At 33.9% G+C, this 21,317-nt stretch overlaps 1 protein-coding gene across 1 annotated transcript in view; it reads right to left on the reverse strand.

Moving 5' to 3' along the window:
• Positions 1–21,317, reverse strand: part of LOC114031725 (lipoxygenase homology domain-containing protein 1-like) — a gene marked incomplete at its 3' end in the record, with an annotated part of 576,714 nt that overhangs the window by 87,454 nt on the left and 467,943 nt on the right. The window contains exons 35-37 of the mRNA XM_027846874.1: positions 13,023–13,236; positions 2,429–2,619; positions 82–292 (exon numbers count right to left, since the gene is read on the reverse strand). Of these exons, the coding sequence (XP_027702675.1) occupies positions 82–292; positions 2,429–2,619; positions 13,023–13,236 (616 nt within the window). The remainder of the gene's footprint in view (positions 1–81; positions 293–2,428; positions 2,620–13,022; positions 13,237–21,317) is intronic.

Consider the following 21,317-nt stretch of genomic DNA (forward strand, 5'->3'; position numbering starts at 1 on the left):
AAAAAATCTGGATTTCTTTTCTTAAATATTTTTTTTCTATTCGAATTTTTATTTCTTCAAGTAAAGGGCCAAAAAAATTACCTGGGAGAGGGTCTTGGCCTGAAATCAAAGTAGGAAGTTCCACACAGTCCTCTTCATTCGGTCTAAACCAGCAGTCAAAAATCAACCACATTTCCAGGGCAGTACCTGTATGCTTCAGGTTCACTGTGTCTAAATGCCAAGATTTGTTCAGCCGGGTGGATGTTCCTGACACCTGAAGCTTATAAAGTGATCCAAGGCCCTCAAGTTCATCCTGGGAAAAAATAATTTGTCAAATGTTTCTTCATTCCCGAACTCTGCTCATCAATTTTGAGCTGCATTTGGAATTCAACATTTATTAGAATCAAAATACACACACACATGTAAGTCATATATTCATATGCACATCTATGTACATATAAGGGCAGGCATGAACACATATCTGCACGTATAAATGAGACATTTTGTTGTTGTTCAGTTGTTTCAGTTGTATCCAACACTTTGTGATCCCATTTGAGGTTTGGTTGTTGTTTTATTTTGTTTTGTTTTTGCAAAGATACTGGAATGATTTGCCATTTCCTTCTCCAGTTCATTTTATAGACGAGGAAGCTGAGGCAAACAGGTTTAAGCAACTTGTCTAGGGTTACACAGCTAGTAAGTGCCTGAGACCAGATTTGAACTCAGGAAGATGAGTCCTTCTGACTCCAAACCCAATATTCTATCCACTGTGCCACCTATCTGACCATCTGCTGAAACTACCTTGTATTTATTTTGAGAGGCAGCCATGATATAGTGAATAGAGAGATGGCTTCAGAGCTACAAAAAATAATGTGAACCTAGATAAGAAAATATTATAAAATCATATAAACATAGTGTGCTACAGTGGAAAGATTGATGAGCATAGAGTCAGAGAAACCTGTGTGACACCAGTAAAGGAAATTAACTATCAAATGCCTAGCACATGTCTACTACATGATAGTCTGGTTATGAATTGTCTTAGTGGAGGGAAAGCAACCACAGTAATGAAATCTAGGTCTCTAAACTGTATATGAGAGTCACCGAAGTAGTAAGATCACTTTTTTTCTTTTGATTTGAAAAAAACAATTACTCACACTTTTATAAGGCTTTAAGGTTTACAAAACACTACCTTTACAACAAATTTGTGAACTAAGTAATGCAAGTATTACTGTCTTCATTTTACAGATGAGGAAACAGTCTTAGGCAAGTTAGTTAAGCAACTTGCCCAGTCACATAGCTAATATGTAGGTGTCAGAACCAGAATTCAAACTCAGGTCTTTTCTGACTCTTAAGCCCATGTTCTTTCCACCATATCATTCCACTTAACTTTGAAAAATATTTACCAAAATAAGCAAGGCCCTTGAATTTTAATGCCAGTTAATTTATAATTGTTACTGTTCCAGAATTGCCAAGTGGTAGAGTCTTCAATCAGGGAGATATATTGCAAAGGCAGGGAGTGAATGCTAATTAATTCAAAGGGGTACATGAGATGCTTGATTAGAAACTTTTATATTTAAGTAATTTGGAAAGTCTTCTTGGTAAAATCCACTTAGTTTCTTACCTGCCTACTCAAAACTGCACAGAGTAATACCCTATTTTTTCAGTCCTAGATATCTCAAAGTACTCCTTCTCAGAAATCACTTAGAGTTTTCAGATTGATAATATAAGGTTTTCCAGTCTACATTGATAATTCTGAATACCTATTACTTGGTAATAAAATTCTAGTAAATAAAATTCTGGAAATAAGATTTTGGTATTAAGAGTCCCAAATTCTGAGGAACATTTTTGTTTCAAAGTAAGGCAATGATCTCTGAAGAATTCTGAGTATTCATCAATAGGAGGAAAAAGAGAAAATGAGCTTATAAACCAAATAACCTGTTCATTCCTCTCAACCCCTCCCAAATATCTACAAGCAATCAGGTTTGCATGTTCTGTTCCTGAAAAGGCACACTTGGAGGGTGTTCTATTCTCCAGTGTCTTTCTGTACATTGTAAAACTAAACTGAAATATCTCATCATTAAAATCATTTTTGTTCAAAAGAGGTGGTTTTGGGTTCTTCTAGCTCTGTTCACTAGGGAAGGCTCTCCTTGGTTATTTTCCATGATGCTAAAGTAACCTGTCAATTCAGTCAAAATATTAATCAAACCAGTTGTCTGGTGTCATGGAGACAGTCTCCGTGTGGCAGCAAAGGGGATTTAAGGCAAAAGGAGGAGACAAAGACACATCTGGCAGGGAAAGGAAAAGAACTAGGAGGAGAAGATTAAATGTGAATCAGAACATCCCTCAGCATGGTCACCAGAGCCTTAATAATTGTAAGACAATGATTTCACCAAGAGTTAGTGGAATTCTCACTCTAACAAAATGTTTTGTTGATAAGAAAAGGGTAAAATACTTTGATTTGTGCTTCATTTTCTGTCATGTGAAGTGCCAACTTTTTGTGATTCAGATGTCCATAAAAGACTAGGGCAAGTTCTATTGTCTCTTCTTTGGTGCTCAACCCAGATCCAGTGATGTCCACTATCCATGAACCAGGGGAATGCCCATTGATCAGGGGCTGCCCAGGGCTACAAATCAGTCTTTTCCCTTAAAAAAAAAAAGATGATCAAATGAGAAAAGAAAACACAAGGGAAAATCATAATACAGTTGAACCAGAGACTGTACACTACAGAGTATAAACAAAACTCTATTTGCAGGTTATGCTGTATCTATGGCAACAGTTACTCAGAAGAGAGCAATGTAGTATTGCTTTTATTTCTGAAGGGATGCAACATTTGAGTGTTCTTATGTGTTTTAAACTTTAGCTTTCAAGTGTTTTTTTTTCCTTGTTGTCAAGTTGTTTTTACTTTTCCTTTTGAAAATTATTTACTGGAGGGCATGAACCATCCCTAAAATTAGTCTTAGAAAACCATCAATAGAAGAGAAACTTACCATATCACTTCAAAACACTGTCTACTTAAGCAGAATTAGGATTTATTTTATTAACTTTTATAGCATTTGTTACCTTGGTGTCCGGTTACTATTTTAAAACTCTACAAGTAACCTAGAGTAGGCCCTAGCCCAAGGGTTTTTAACCTTTTCGGTGTCATGAACCCCTTTATCAGTCTGGAGAAGCCTGTAGACTCCTCAGAAGAATGGTTTTTTAAGATAAATCAAGAAAAACACATAGGTTTGCAAATGAAAGCAATTACATTGAGATAAGGTTATGAAAAAAAAAATTAAACAAGTTCATAGACCACAGATTAAGAAACCCTGTCTTCAAATAACAACTCATCATAGGAGAAAGAATTTATGTCAAGCTCTTCCCTTCAAAATAGCAAAGGAAAGGAATTGCAAACGAGAAATTGTGAAAACACACACACACACACACATACATTAAAATGACTACTGTACTCAGTTCAGTGAGTATGGAATATCTAGCTAATTCATTCAAACTAGCCACTGACTGCTTACCAAACTATTATTCACAGTATTTAGAGACACCAAGAAAGGGTCCTTGGAATTGACTGTTCTTTTCAATCAAAATAACAGAGTTAATTAATATGCTTGGAAGTGGTCTCTTATTATTGGCATTAATTGGCCATGGCAGCTCTAAATAATGGGAGGTTCTCTAAAGGCCTCTGATGACCCAGAATTTCATTAGAGATGAATGAGAAGTTGGTGCTCAGTTTTGAGGTTCTACAGCTTTCTGTTCTTTTCTTGACTTCTTCCTCTGAGGGAGAACAGCTACTGCCAAAGAAAGCCTTTCTGACCTTCAAGGTTAGCCTTATAAAGAGAGTACAGCCCCGAATATCACCTTATTGTGATGCAGTCTGCATTCCAACCACTACTACAAAGGCAAAGATGATTCAGGAAGAAATCTAAGCTACTTGGCATACTGTTCAGATCCTACAGTCTTAGATACTTATCATTATTTTCCCCCCAAGAGTTAAAAGGCTCGGTTAGTTCTGACTATTCTATATTTAATAATCATTTGAATAATCAGAGCACTATGTGGAAAATTAATGTGATAGTAATACAAGGAACAAATGCCATTGCTCAATTTATGAGCATAAAAGTAAACTGTGCCTCACCTAGCAAAATGAGTACATTAATAGGAAACACAACATAGAAATCTAGAACTCTAGGTTGTCAGACACCTCAGGGTATTTGATTCAGACCTACCTACTTAGGAAGGTCCCATGGAATTGCCACTAATATCAATTTCAGAATATTCAACCATGTGGCTTTGAAAGTGCATTAGCACACTTGTAATATGACACCAGGCAAATTGTTTAATCTTGCTTAGACTTAGTTTCTTCATCTAATGTAACACTGGGCAAATTGTTTAATCTTGCTTAGACTTAGTTTCTTCATCTAATGTGCAAATAACACCACTGCCTAGTCCACAGGGTTGGTTGTGATGATATTATGATGTAATATATGTGAGACTACTTTAAAAATGTTGAAGTACTATAGCAATGTATTTTATCAACTTTATTGTCATTATTGTTAATAGTGTCATCATTATTTGATGCATTTCTTTTTAAAGGGGTTCAAATAGAAATGGTACAAGAAGAAGTAGCTATTCTGCTATTATTCTTTCATATTTAATATTTTGTTAATTAAAGCACATGTGAATAAAATGTGAATTTTATTATTTTGCTAGAGTATGAATGTGGGAGCTGAGTAGCTTGCCACCTATAGAGGCAACTATCTCAGTTGGCAGGTAGCAGGCTACTCAGTTCCTATACTCATACTCATACTCGACCAAAACCATCAAATTCACATAATACTAAATAATCAAGAAATCCAATGAAAAACTACAGAAAGTGACCTCTTCTACCTTGGTAACTCTGTAAAAGTTAGTTGGACCCAGGCCAGGCATGCCAGGACCAACTCAGAGTAGCTGTACCATGTAACCAGAGATGGCCAGGGACACATGTAGCCTACAATGTTCTGTGTCCAGAAGCACCAAGAACGAAGAAAGCCCTCACATGGGACCTTGGGAGACCAATAGAGTGGTAGATGGAAGTGTCCAATACAGAGATGACCACACCAACATGGGGGCCCATCTCTCACATCAGGCCTCTGTAACTGAGAAACCATATGAGGCAGTTTGAATCTCAATTTTGCCTCAAAAGGAGGACAAACTCCAGGACGTAGCAGTCAGTGCAAAATAAGTGACCCAGGCTGAGATCAAATGGGGCCTACTACTTATACCAAGAACACAGCAGAGGGCCTAAAACAAAGTCGCAGTTCAGGGACAAAAGCTGAAGAGATGAGTAAATAAAGAACACCAATCAGCATGAAAAATTATTGCTAATCTAACTCCATAACAACTGCAAGCAGAGACTTAAGGAAAAATGAATTTTTCACAAGAACTACATCAATAACCAGGGGAAAAAATGAAGCAAGAGTTGGTTTTTTTTGTTTGTTTGCTTTTTGTTTTTGCTTTTTTTTAAATGAAAGAAATCCCTTGAGGACAAGATTGGAAAGACAATAAAGAGTTTAGAGAAGAAAGTAGCAAACTTTACGTAGGTAACAAACTCCCTGAAAACTAGAATAGACAAAACAGAAATCAATGATTTCGTGAGATAACAAAAAATGTTATAACCAAATGAAAAGATTGGGGGAAAAAATGAAAGAAAATTTGACCTGATATAAAAAAAAACTGTCCTGAGAAATAGGCAAGAGAGAGATAATTTAAGGACCATTGGACTCCCCAAAACTATGATTTTGAGCATCATAAATTAATAAATCATGAATAAAACTATACATACATTAGTACCAGAGAACAAAGTAAAAATGAAAATAATCTACTAATAATTTCCTAAAAGTCAGTTAGACCGCAGACAACAAAGTAGTATACTGGATAGAGTTCTGGACTTGAAGTCAGGAAAACCTGAATTCAAATCTTACCTCAGGCACTGAGCAGGTGTATGACCCTGGAAAAATAACTTTAATATCCTTCAGTCTCAGTTTTCTCATCTGTAAAATTGAGCTATGATAGTATCTACCACACAAGTTGTTGTGAGGATCAAATAAGATAACATATGTAAAGTACTCTGTAAACCTTAGGCTCTATGTAAATGATAGCTCCTGAAAGAAACCTCAAAAGGAAAAATGTTTGGCCAAAATCTAAAGCTCTCACATCAAAGAAAAAAATCCAAGTAACCACAAAGAAGTGATCCAAATACCAAAAAAAAAAAAAAAAAAATAGGATCACACAAGTCCTACTATAAATGAAAAGAGATCTTGGAACATAGTATTGTAAAAGGCAGAAGAGATAGCTTTACAACTAAGAATAACTTACTCTGAAATTTGAGTATAATTTCTATTAAAAAGGGATTTTTAATGAAAGAGAGATCTTTTAAGCATTTATGATGATCAAAGATAAGTAGGAAATATGACATGTACACATAATAGCCCAGAGAAATTTGAGAAGATAAATTTATTTGAACAATTGGAAGAAGCTGTATGATACAGTGCTGACATTGTAATAGGGGAAAAGAAACAAATGTCTTTTCAAAGCCTTAATATCTTCAAGCATATTTATGGAGTTAAGAAATTTAAAAAAAAAAAGAAATATAGACCCTGGTTGGAATGTATATATCTGTGGGGAGATGGGAAGGTGGAATTGTTTCTGTACTTAGGATTTAAAAGGGAAAAGAGAGGGTAAAAAGAAGAACACATTTGTGCAAAGGGATGAAGAAGGGGGTGGAGGCTGATGCTAGAAAAAATTGGAGAAAGGTTGGGCATCATGAATTTCACTCTTATTTGAAAAAGACCAAGGAGTGTTGCATGCACACATATATGCACACAATCAGTTTGCATAGGAAAGCATTCAGTTCAACATGGAAGCATATGTGGATGTGACAGGCAAGTCAAGAGGAAGGACAGCACAAGGGAGGCAATAGTAATAAACAAAATAAACTTCTTGACCCTGAAGAGGATATTAAAGGGGGTAAAACAACAGAAAACAACTAGATTCTAAGGGAGTTACCTTAGATTTCCTACTAATAACTGGGGAATGACTGAACAAATTGTACATAAATGTATGAGTGGGATGAATATTATTGCATTGTAAGAAATTATGAAAGAAGATTTCAGAGAATCCTGGGGAGTATGAACTGACAGAGTGAAGTGATCAGAGCCAGGAGGATAATTTATATAAGGACAAAGAACAAAACAAAACAAAAATGTTAAGTCTAAAGAATTATGACCAAAGCAATGACTGACCAGTCATACCTCCAGGAGACCTATGATCAGGCACATTCCCCAGTTCAGTTAGAAAAGTAATAGACACAAGGTACAGAGAAATACACTTTTGGAGTTGGCCACTGCATGGGTTCATTTTACTTGACTGTGCATATTTGTTATAAGGTTTGAGGGTTTTTTTCCCACTTCTTCTTGGTTGGGATGGGGTGGTTGTCTAGAGGTAACAATGGGTAGGGGTGGAAAGGATTGTCAAGGAATAACAATAGCTAAAGACCATTATAACCTTTTTAAATGCACAAAAGAAAACAGAAGGAAATTCAGAAGGAAACACGAGAAGCAGAAGTTTTTAAATTAACATAGAGAGTTTGTTATTTTTTAAAAAGCATGTGATTGAATGAAATGAAAGATTCCCTGTTTCATAAAATCCTATTCTGTGTGTCTGCTGTATATGTAAATGTCATTTTGCTGCATAAGTTTATAAAAAAAATAAAATTAAGTTAAAAAAAGAAAGCAAACATATTTGGGATAACTATCCTATACCTATCCTATCAGATAGGACAATAGTGATTGTATGCACCTCATATTATTCTGAGTGGCCTTAATTTTTTTCTGCTAGATCTATATATTTTGAAACCTTTTTATCCTCATATAGTTTGAAGGTAAGGAATATTTTATATGGTAACCTATGTTAAAAATGTTGTTTTTATTTTTTTTCTGGTCAGTGTAATGTCCCATAGTTCTGTCTGTAATCATGCTTTGATGCCAGTATAGTTTTTAATTTTCTATTATGTTTCAGGGTTTGTACTTATTGAACATGGATTTATTGTCTATTAGCTGATAAAGGATAATAAGCTTAAGATCTATAATTCTCAAATATAGATCATGTTTTCCTAGTTGTCAATATTTGTCAAATTTTCACAAGGTGTTATGTGATATAGCTCTCATGAATTAATTCCATAATCTGAACCAATTTTTACGTCTGAGCCCCCTAATGGAATAAGAAAGGAATAAGCATTTGTATAACACTATGCTAAGAGCTTTTCACAAAATATCACATTTGAACCTCTCAACAGCCCCGCAGGGCAGGTACTATTATTGTTCACATTTTATTAATGAGTGAGGTAAATGAGGGTTATATGATTTGCCTAAGGTCACATAGCTATTAAGTTTCCAAGGCCAGATATGAACTCAGGTCTTTTTGACTTCAGGCCCAGAACTCTCTTCACTGTATCATAGGCTGTCTTATGACTAGCATTTCCATAATTTCTGATGGCAATGACTTAATACTGAGTTGTTATCATAAATCTCATCATTTCTAAGAACAAATCTTCATGACTCAGACATGTGCTTGATGCTCCTTTGTTGACATACTGTTGATTGAGTTAATATGGATGTCACCCATGGAGTGCCTTTGGATTCCAGTCTTGTATCTAAGCTGTTTTATAATTTCTGTCCAAAGATAAACCACTGTTGGTTACATTCAGTAAATCCAGTGACATATACCTCTTGTCTATCTTTGCTGTTGTTTTTTGAAGTGATATCATTCTATTCCAAAAGTATTTAAGTAAGTTATTACCCTATTATGTGCTCTGGAAGTATCTACCAATCCCATTCTTCCTTTTATATAAAGAAGTATCCATTCATCTTTTTATAATTGCCTTGGGGTGATGAGCCCTGAGTTGCATTGTGTAGGTTTTTGGTGGACACATTATAGATTCATTGTTATCCATTTTATATACCAAATGTATATGTCAAAATGAGTATTGTATAAGTGTTAATCTTTCCAAACATATTCTTTTATTGTTTTATTTCTGGATGCCAGACAATTTCTTAATATGCACAGCCTTAGTTTTCTTCTTATTGCCTTATCCTTGATAATTCTTTCCTGGAGAAGCCCAAGGGAGCTGTAAGCATTACCTTCATCCATTGGTTCAATTCAGCCTAAAAGCATAAAGCTCAAATTCTGCAGTTTAACTGAGAAACTAAGAATCTTACACTTATCACATCCAAATGACAATTAGACATTATTGGAGAAACTTTTTAAGAGATGAAGTTTTATGTGCTTCTTAGTAGGATCATACAACTTGATTTTGTCTCTATACATAGAGTGATCAATAACATGTTTTGCTATGACTCTCCTTCACTCAGGAGTACTGATAATGGGTTTAAGTGCAAGCATGAATATAGTGTGGAAACAACTGTTTCCCTGGAAGATAAAACATTTTATGCTAAGTGTTCTTTATATTATTCTATTGATAGAGTTTTTTACATAAAAGTCAAATCCTCTAGCATTTTCACTATACTTAAAACTGTTTTGTGTATTTTATAATCATGACTAAGCCATGAGTGCAGAATTGAATCAAAGTCTTTTAAATAATCAATAAAAAATAGTTTAATGCTATAGTGCTTCTGTGTGATTTGTTCAATAATCACCAAATAAATGTCCTATGTCTTTTTGGCATGCCCTTTTTGATGCTCAGCCAAAATCTTATTTTCTTGTAAGGTTCTATATAGATTTTTTTTTAGAGATTCATATAGTGACTGTTTAGTATAAAGGATAAAAGCACATAATTTGCCTATATTTGGAGGGGTAGGTAGTGTTTTTATCTCTTACTAATGGGCATATGATGTTTTCTTTTTAAAAAGATAATATCAGGCTTCCACCAGGCTTACCAAAGGAAACTGGTAAAGTGCTTTGTTAGCAAGTCATGCAACACTGAATCATCTGAATATATAATTATGACTCTTATCTAGACCTGCTTCCTTCCAGTTTCACCAAGAGACTAGAATTTCAGTTGCTGCCTTTGATGTAACCATTCTGTCATTCATTATATTAATGGCATGTAAGCTTCCTGTTTTGTGTTTGATGCAAGCTGATCTTTTATTTTATTCAATGACTGAATTAAATAAAAACATTTATTAAGCACTTACTGCATACCATACAGTGCAAAACATTGGTAATACCAACAGAAAAAGGCATATATATAGTCCCTGCTGTCAAGGACTTAACCACCTAATTGGGGGCAACAACACAAAAAACAAAGTATAATGGCAGGATATAAGGAAAGGGTCAGAAGTTTCACAGTCCACATAGAGGTGCTGACCCAGTGATGTTTAGATTGTAAAAGCATTCAATACCCCCACTGTACTAATTAGCTCATTTTATTCTGTTCTCTGCTCTTTTAGGGATTTTATATTACATGAAAAGTTAGGAATACAATAAATGCATAAAATAAAAAACAGAATTACAAAAAAAATTATATTGAAATACAGCTATCAGAACTGATGGACCTCAGGTTAAGAATCCCTGTTCTATATAATATTTTTTATTAAGGTTGAATTTTTTATCTTGATTTTTTACATTGCTATTACTCCTTGAATTACCTTAACTTCTTGGCTTATATTTTCAATTGCCAAGTAAATAATGTCTGATAAACTTTTGCTTACTTTTGACATATGCATTTATTTCTTTTTCAAAGATTTTAATTGGGAAATTTTGTATTCATGTTTTCTAGTGCTAAACATTGATTAAACTTTTGGCATTTGTATGTACATACATTTGTATGTTTTTGTCTTCATTAAATGTTCTTAAGCTATTTCTGCCATGGTAGCATATGATCCTTAAGAACATTCTTGGATACATGTTTTCCTCCTGTGGGCTTCAACATGGTAACAATTATAGAATATACTTAGAATTCCATTCTAAGTATACCCCTCTCCTTTGGAACATCATTCAGGATAATAGCATTATTTCCTCCATCCATTTTATTATTGAATAGCACATCTGAAGCTTTGTCTTATGCAGTTTCTTCAATGCCTTTAAGCTCTTCAACTTTTCTGTCTTTGGAATTAAATAACTACTCAATTCTTTCTCTTTTCTCAGCTTATCTAGGTTTAGGAATGGCATTTTTTCTTATGATTGCCCTGCATTGATCTACACTATGTTGCTATATAACCAGAAGCTAAGGATATTATTGACCAAAACCACTATGAATTTTTTTTCTATAACTGGTGAGATTCCACTTCCATTTTTATGGTGTCATAATAGCATATACTAAAAGCATTGCTATTTTTAGTCTATTTCATGAGCACTAATGGTCTGCCTATTGTTTTATAACTTAGAACTGAGGATATTATTGACAAAAAGCAATATAAAATCTTCACTCTGGAGCCAGCTAACATGTTAGCCATGGGGCTAACACAATCAATTTTACTGCCAGGTGATCAATTGGTCAGCATTTTAAGATACCTACCAGAACATTACAATTCTAATAGTGAACTCAGGGCACACCGACTTCTCATTGTATATACTCCCTGGCTGTCATTCCTTTAGTTTGCCATCCTTCCTCTGCCTCATGTTTTGGAGACTGTATGGGGATTTGAGGAGATTATCACCACTACCATCACTATCATAATTTTTTTTATTATTATTACTACAATGGCTTAAAAGTCATAGATCAGTGATCTCTACCCAGTCAAGTTCTACTTCTATGGGTTCCTTGTAATTTAAAGAGGTCATTTATAAAGTTCTTTAATATGTGCAAGGGCTTTACACATATTATCTCATTTAAATCTTAATTAATAATGATGCTATAAAGCTGATATTGCAGGTATTATTGTCAGGAACATTTTTCTAATGAAAAAAATCCAATCTCATAGAAAGGAAATCACCTTCTCACTGACATATAAGTAAAAAGTGTCAGAAATAGAACTATAGACCAGGGATTCCTAATTACCCATCCAATACTCTATCTACAATATCATTCTGATTCAGCAAATAGTTAAAGGCATGCAGAGAACCACTGGATATAAGTATATACTAAAAGGTGCCAAAGGAAGCAACAAAGGGCATAAAGCTTATTATTAACTAGATCAAATACTAATACTAAATGCTCAATATCTACACATGTTCAGAATGCCCAGTGTGACTTTTGATTTTTCTACAGTTCTAGGCTAGAATATCATAATATGAAGATAAGCTGTGTTGATCCTTTAACTGTTCCTCCTTCACAAGAGAACCAAAAGGTATCAATGTAGTTGAGGGTGAATTGTGGCATTGTTTGTTTGTTTTAATTTTTACTGAAGATCTATATTGGTTTTTATCAAAAATAGTAATCCATCCTGATAATGTTCCAGTGAAAGTCAGTGCTAAATAAAATAGTTGATATTTTTGACAGTCAAACTTGATTGAGTTTCTAAAGATCCAATTGATTTGTTAAAAATTAGCTGCCCAATCAATAATTATCTTTCCCCTTAAACCTCACATAGACCTTTATTTTAATAAGTATATGGATTTAGACCTAGAAGATAACTTCTACTCCATTCTCCCAAACCCCACTCATTTTACAGATGAAGAAATTGCAGCCCAGACAGGTTAAATGTATTACTACTCCATGTCACGCAGGTATTAAGTAGGAGAGTCAGTACTTGAACCTGTGGCCTCCTAATAGTCTTTTCCTTGCATCAAAATCTCTAAGGCATTTGTCATGTAATTTCTGTTTGTTTCTCAGCTCCCTCCTCAATGGCAAGCACCTTGAAAGAGAAAGTGTCTTATCTAAATTTTATTCCTCTCCTAGTACTTAGTATACAATAGATCCTTCATAAATGTTGGATAAATTCATGAATGAGATGGCTGAAAAAACTTGAATCAAGTATAGTTAAGTGCAGACTTTTTTTTAAACATATAAACAATAATCAACTTTAGAAGTGAAATTCTAGAATTGGTTTATTAGTTCTCAAATATCTACAATCATTTTGTTTTGTTCAGGTCTTATTCTGTGATGACCTACCTATAGTCTTCAGTTCTGAAATAGTTGCACAGGCTCCCAAATGGGAATCCAGCCAATTCCAACATGGGAATACCCATTCAATATCTGGGTCTTTGGACTCCTGAATAGTTATCATCTTTAAATAAAGGCCAGCTCCATAACCTTCTCCATCATGTGCAAGAAGCACTTTCTCCAAGTGATTCAGAGAAACAGCTTCAACAATGAATAAATCCAGCTGTCAAAATCAAATGTTTAAAAGGATCAATGGGTATAATGATAGCTAGCATTTATATAGAGTTTTAAGGTTTTGCAAAGCACTTTAAATATATTGTGTTATTTGATCCTCACAACAACCCTGGTCAGTAGAACGGTTCCTGCCCTCAAGCAGCTTACAATCTACTGAAGAAAAACATGCACACATATAAATAAAAACAAAATAGTTACAAAGAAAAATAAGGTAATTTTGAGGGAAAGGTACTAATAGGTAGCAGGATCAGGAAAGGTCTCATAGAGGAGGTGGTGTTTGATCTGTGCTTTGAAAGAAGCTAGGGATATGAAAAGGTACATTTGAAAGGGAAGCATGATTCGGGTATGGGCATAGCCTGTGAAAAGGCAGAGATACAGAAGAAGGAATTCCATCGGTAAAGAACAACAGGAAAACAATGTTTATCTAGAGAGTAGCATGCATTAAAAGATATAATGTGAAATAAACTTGGAAATGTAGATTGGAGCCAGGTTTTGAAAGACTAGAAATGTAGAATGAAGGTATTTGAATTTTATCCTAGAAGTAATAAAGTAATAGGTGCCAGTGGAGATTTTGATCAAGGAGTAATGTGATCAAACCTTTGTTTTTGGAGTACCACTTTGGGAATTAAGAGTAAGATTGATTAGGAAGGAGGAAAGGTATGAAACAAGGGGATTAGAAAGGAAGCCATTGCAATAAATCAAGCAAGAGATGATAGGAATGTGATATAGGGTGGTAGTAGTGTGAGTAGAGATAAAGGGACAAATGCAAGAAATGTTGTGCAGGCAAAACTGATAATATTTCTCAACTGATTGGGATGAGGGAGAATGAGGGGTAGAGGGTAAATTTGAGTTTGCAAAAGTCAGTGACAAAGGATGGTATTATTATCAACAGAAAGAAGAAAGTTCACAAAAGGGGTGAATTTGGAGAAAAAGATAATGAAATCTGCTTTAAATATGTGATTTTCAGATACTTATACTTCAAATATGCAATAAGGGAGTTGTTCATACTTTTAATGGATATAAAGTAAACTTACAAGTTGTCTTAATTTGTATTTTTCTTATCTGTTTGTGACTTGGAACATTTTGTCATATGATGGTTGATAGTTCACATTTCTTCTTTTGAAAAATTCACTAACTTTGATGATTTGCCTATCAAGGGTAGGATCTCGATCGTATACATGTAGACAATTCTTCATTTTGTTTTTGAAATCAGACTTTCACAAGAGATGCTTATTGCAAAGATTTTTTTTTAATTTGGAAATTTCCCTTTTTTATTATATTTGCATTGATTTTGTTCATGAAAAAAGCTCTAAATTTTATATAGTACAAATTGTGTATTGTGTCTTTTGTAATTTCTTTTACTCTTTGTTTTGTTTTAAGTTCTCTCCTCATCCATAGAACTGTATGGTACTTACTTCTGTTTTCCATTTTTTAAAAATATTGTAATTTTTTTTTTTTAGTGAGGCAATCAGGATTAAGTGACAAGGTCACACAGCTAGTATGTGTCAAGTGTTTGGGCTGAGGCCGGATTTGAACTCAGGTCCTCCTGACTTCAGGGCCGGTGCTCTATTCACTGCTCCACCTAGCTGCCCCAAAATATTGTAACTTTTAAAATATTTAGATCACGTCCATTTGAAACTCATCATGAAATATAATATAAGCTGCTGAACTATTCCTATTTTTCAGAAGACTCTTTTCTAATTTGACCCCTAGTTCTTATAGAAAAGGGAATGCTTCCTCCCATAGTTTATGTTCTTGAGCTTATTGAACATGAAGGCATGAATTTGTTTGCTTCTAGACCAGACCTCCAAAAACCAAGCACTTAATCCTCTCAGATCTGGAGCTCCACCTAGGAATCATGAGTTACCTTGATTGGTTAGTGTGTTCACATTCACCAAGCTCACTATACCTAGCCAGCTCCAGACCAGACTGACTTTCACATTTTATCCAACCATCCACTTGGGCCACCTTGCTATAGGCCCTGCTGCTGTACATGTACTCTGCTCTCTACTTTCCATCTCCTGATTTGGACACATTAATAAAAATAATACTATCACTGTACCTGGAAAGGATGTGTCAACTGAATGCCTTATTTATCTATACTTTCACTGTCACTGTGACTTTTCAAACTAAAATATCATCTTTAAACTAAAACACCATTTTCTAGAGTGTGTGAGTGTGTGCGTACAAGTGTGTGTGTACATGTATGTGTGTGTGTGTGTGTGTAATTTACCATTATAGAAGGCAAGTTGCTTGAAAACAGAGTTTATTTCACTTTTGTGTTTAGATTTCCATTACTTAGATCTATGTCTGGTACATGGAATGTACTTATTGAATGCTTTTTTATCCATTCCTTCATTCAGTTCAAGTCTTGCTTATTTTACCTGCCTACTTTTGTATTTTATAATTAATACCCAAAATTATAATTACTAATGATTTGTAAAATAGTTTGAAATGTTAGACCTCCATTCTGTTATTTTTTCATTTTTTCTCTTGATTTCTTTTTATCTTTCTGTTTGGTTCTATAAAGAAATCCCTTGGTTTCTAGCTGTAGAAGTTCAACAAAAATAGATTTTGGGACTAATCATAAACAAGGAGGAGCAAAAATGATCTGTATTTGCAGAAGATATTGTAACTTATTTAGAGTACTCCAGGGATTCAATTTAAAAAATTAAAATGAGACACTGGCTTCAGAAAGTGCTTCATTGGCACAGACTAAATCTATAAATTCATTTAGGTAGTATCATTTTTATTATATTAGCTCAGTCAAATCATGAGCCGTGAAGTTTTGGGTTGATAGGTTAATTTCTAGATATTTAATGAATCTTATAATTATTTTGAATACAATTTCTCTATCTCTTCCTCCTAGATTTTATTAATAATATCAAAAAAGCTAAAAGTTTTATGACACTTTATTATCTTGCTACTTTTTCTAATGCTATTGTCCCAGGAAGGAATTCCCCATGATGAAATTGCTTCAAGAAAAAAAAAATATCAGAGAATCTTGCGATCATAGATCCAAAGCTAGCAGGGGCTTTAGAGGCCATTTAGTCCAACATCCACATTTTACAGGTAAGAAAACTGAGGCCCATATAGTTTAAGGAAATTTTTCAAGGTTATATTGCCATCTCCTACCTTCAAACTCCTAGCTTTAACCCTGCATCCAATGCTACTATGTCTGACATTGCATTTCAGAGTCTCCTGCTTAGTAATAATTCAGCTAGACTTCTCCATTCCTTGGTAGACAAAGGTTCATGAATTTGCCCAACCCTAAAGATCTGGACAAGAAAAAAAAGGTTGCTTCTGAAAAGGATGGAGACTTGTATTATTGTTCGTGATCCAATGTCAAATAGAAAAGTGGGAAAATGGTTGAGTTCCAGTAGAGTGACTGAATGAGAGGTCATGCTTAATCTTAGCTTTCTATCATCTCAAAATAATAAAAATATTACAAATAAAGAAGGAAAGAACAAAAAAAAAATAAAGAGAAAGCAGGAAAGAACTCATGACAGGAAAAGCATTATAGTGAAACCAGTAGAGAGACTTATTTAGAAAAAAAATGAAAATAAATAGTGAAAAGATTCAAATATTCCATGGCTAAATACTGTGGACTAAAAGAAATTGATTTGAAAATTTCAAATAAAAGGGGTAGCACTTTAATAACTATGTTAAGACCTCTCCCTCTACTCCAAAAGTTATAGCCAAAAAATTGAAAGAACTTCTAAGATTGTTCATAAAAATAAGGTAATTAAAAGAAGAATTAGAAGTGGAAATTAAGACTAAAATTAGAGCTCTCAAAGGGAAAAATATAAAAATATAAATAATAAGATGGAGCATTTAAAGCAAATGACAGAGAGCTTCTCCAGAGAAACATGGTAAGATATATAAACTGATGCAGTGTGAAGTAAGCAAAATGAGGAAAACAATATATACAATGATTTCAGCAATGTAAACAGAACAGAAAAAGTGATTGGAATGCTGTGTAATTATAATTGCTAAGCTTGATGCCAAAGAAGAGCTGAGAATATCTCCTTTACTTCTTTCTGCAGGGCTTAGAGTCAAGAAGTTCATGGTTCCAGCCATGCTTCAGATACTTCTTATCTTTGTGACCCTCTGTTGGTAAGTCACTTAACCTCTCTCTGCCTCAGTTTCCTCAACTATAAAATGACACATTTTCTGCTTTACAAGTTTGTTGTCAGTATCAAAAATATAAATAAATAAATATATAAATATATATAAATATAATATATATAAATATATAAAGTGTTATATATATATATATATATATATATAAATATATATAAATATATAAAGTGTAAAATATATAAAGTGTTTTCCAAAAATTAAAGTGCTATATAAATGATACCTATTTTCAAAGGTGAGCTACTATGGGCATGGAGTATTGCATATGTTATTAGATATGATTAATATGTTGATTGGTTTTGCTGATTTTTTTTCATTTTTAATCTTTGTTACAACTGATGGCTCAATGGAGAGGAGAAAATGAAAAGATAGGATCAGAAATGAAGACGAAAAATTTAAAAAATCTCTAATATTAAAATACATCATTCTTGTCCTTGGAAAGAGCAGTAGCATCGGAGTGGTGAGATCAATTGAAACCAGGTCTTATGGATGCCAAATATACTCTTCTTTCTACTGGACAATGCAACATGCCACTTCTTCTGAAAGACTCCCCCTTAGATCATCTCAAGCACTTTGTTTTTTTTTCCACTTTCTATTGAATTTCTCATGTAATATTGTATATTGTGGTGATCCATATCTGTATATTTCTCTATTAAATTCAGTAAAGGTGGGGACTCTGTCTTATCTAAACTTGTATCTCTCCAGAGCTTTACATGAGGTTCATAATTCAGTAGGAACTAAATAAATGTTTATATAATATTTAATTTTGAATAATCCCAAGACTGAAAGATATAATTTTCTTTTAGAGAAGTTTCTGACAAAATTGTCATGGTGATAGATTAATTCATAAATACAATTTCCTAAAAGTAAGTAAAGTTAGTGAGATACAACCTGTCATAGTAAGGAAATATCAAACTCAGGGTCAGCAAAACTCCTGAGTGCTATCCAAAACAGATTAAAATATAATCGGTAAATGTTTACCAAAATAAAAAATACAATACAATATAAATAATGCTAATTTGTAGTTTTCTAAGTCAGTATGCAGCCCATATGAATATGTTTCTTTTTGAGTTTGATATTACTGGCACAGTAGTATCAAACATACAACTGGCTTTGGAGTCAGGAGGATGTACATCTAGCTGGTACTGCTTCCTTTGTGCCTCTGGGTAAACCACTCAATTTCTTTTTGTAGTTTACTTTTATTTTTAAAAATATTAATTAATTAATATATTTTTGGTTTTCAACAGTCACTTCCATAAGATTTTGAGCTCCAAAATTTCTCCACCTCCCTCCCCTCCCCTACCTCAAAATGGTGTGCAATCTGATATAGGCTCTACATATACATTGATATTAAACATATTTTCACATTAGTCATGTTATAAAGAATAATTAGAACCAATGACAGGAACCACAAGAAAGAAGAAACAAATAAACAAACAAAAAGAAAGAGCAAATAATATGCTTCAATCTGCATTCAGACTCCATCATTATTTTTCTAGATGTGGATAGCATTTTCCATTATGAGTCTTTTGGAGTTGTTTTGGATCTTTGCATTGCTAAGAAGAGGTAAGTCTATCAAAGTTAGTCATCACACAATGTTTCTGTTACTGTGTACAATGTTCTCCTGGTTCTGCTCACTTCACTTAGAATCAATTCATGTAAGTCTTTCCAGGTTTTTCTGAAGTCCACCTGCTCATCATTTCTTATGGAACAATAGTATTCCATTACATTCATACACCACAACTTGGTCAGCCATCCCCCAATTGATGAGCATCCCCTCAATTTCCAATACTTTGCCACCACAGAAAGAACTTCTATATATTTTTTTTGTACATGTGGGTCCTTCTTCCATTTTTTTATCTCTTTGGGATATAGCCCTAGAAGTACTATTGCTGGGTCAAAGGGTTTTTTATAGCCCTTTGGGCATAGTTTCAAATTACTTTCCAGAATAGTTGGATCAGTTCAAAACTGATCAACAATGCATTAGTGTTCCAATTTTCCCACATCTTCTCCAACATTTATCATTTTCCTGTTTTGTCATGTTGGCCAATCTGATAGGTGTGATGTGGTATCTCCGAATTCTTTTGATTTGCATTTCTCTAATCAATAGTGTAAATCACTTAATTTATTAGTGCACTAGGTAACCCTTTATAACTATTCATTGAAGAGAAGGCATCAATATATACTGATGACAATAACCAATACCTCCATATACTAATGAAATGACAAATCTGGTTAAAGAAAGGGAGAGTAGACAATGAAGAAACTTCTTTGGCTATTGATGCTGTTGTTAATAATTATATTATTATTATTAAAATTTTCTTTTCTTTCTAAGAATTTTTCAAAATGATAAATTAAAAATCAATTACAAACCATCCTATGACTGTTTAGTATTTTTTAAAAAATTACAAAAATATAATTGTTAGTGAAAAGAGATGTACAGTTTCTTCTCAGAATTCTGAAATTCCTAAATAATATTCCATAAGATAAACTATTATTTAATGATGGGAACTGTCAAAATTAAAAAGCTTCCAACATTAATGGAAGACATATGTCAGCATGATTCTTCATATCGGACATTACATAAGGTTTACAAAAGACATCTTGTCTAGATTTGAGGCAAAATGTTGTGGGAAGAACAGTGAACCTGGAGTCATTCACACCCTGCATCTCCTACTTATTGCTTGGATTTGCCTCTTATGAGAAAAGAAGAAAGAAAAGGAGGGAGGAAGAGAGGAAGGGAGGAAGGGAAGAAGGTAGAAAGGAAGGCAGGACTTATTAAGTACATAGTACACAACAAGCACTGTGCTAAGTGCTGTACAAATTTTATCTCATCTTCAACAACTCTGGGAGATAAGTGCTATTATTATCCTGATTTTTCAGTTGAGGAAACTGAGGTAGGCAGAGGTTAAGTGATTTGCCTAGGCTCGCATAGCTAGTAAGTGTCTAGGGCCATGGTTGTACTCAGGTCTTCCTGACACCAGACCCAGTACTCTATACAATGTCATCTTCTCCTTTTAAGTTAGGAATTCTTATCTTTGTGTGAGTGTGTGTGTGTGTGTGTGTGTGTGTGTGTATTGGTCCCCTTAATCATCTTAGTCTGGTGAAGCATATGGACCCCTTTTTAGAGTAATATTCTTAAATGCATAAAGTAAAAAAAAATAGGATTACAAAAGAAAACCATTACATTATAATCATTAATTTTTTTTAAAAAAGATCATGGACACCAGGCTAAAAACTCTAGTATTAAAAGCTAATCTTAAGAACTAGCTCAAGTGTGTGAACTCTATAATTAATATGTGGTCAACGCAATTAATGCTTCCCCTAGAACAAAAACCACATCTGTAAGTCAAAGAGAACCCAAGAAAAGGAGATTCAAACTTTGTTCAGTGAAGAAGTATCAAGAAACAAGTGTCTTGATTTAGACTATAAAAAGGAAAGGGGTTGCTGGACTTCTCTGGGTGTATGACTGAACATATCCCATAGGGAGCAGAGAGGTGCCTGCTTATTTTCTCCCTACGTTATACTGGGTTTCCATTACTTACTGATAAACCATTCTTCCTATCATTTTCAATACAAAATTTATTTTCCTCGGAAAAGAAAACAGAAACAACCTATGAATGGAGTAATTCTACTCTTGCTTTATCACATTTCACATTTTAGCATCATGCCACTGGATATATCTTTTGCCTGTGCTTCTTTATTATATTCTCTTCTCCTCCTACCCTCTTCCCACCACCCCAAATGCTTACAATAAACTTCCTTTGCTTATTCACATGTAGGGTGTTTTCTTTAATATTTGACTCTCTGTCCATTATAAGAGTCTGATATATAACCTGATAATTCAAAAACCAACTCTGGGATTTAAAGGACAAATTCAAGACACCTGTTTAAGTCATATTTTCATGTGACCGTGCATAGCAACAACAA

The sequence above is a fragment of the Vombatus ursinus genome, unplaced genomic scaffold (genome assembly GCF_900497805.2).
Source record: "Vombatus ursinus unplaced genomic scaffold, bare-nosed wombat genome assembly UNPS02015255.1, whole genome shotgun sequence".
In the NCBI taxonomy this organism is placed as follows: domain Eukaryota; kingdom Metazoa; phylum Chordata; class Mammalia; order Diprotodontia; family Vombatidae; genus Vombatus; species Vombatus ursinus.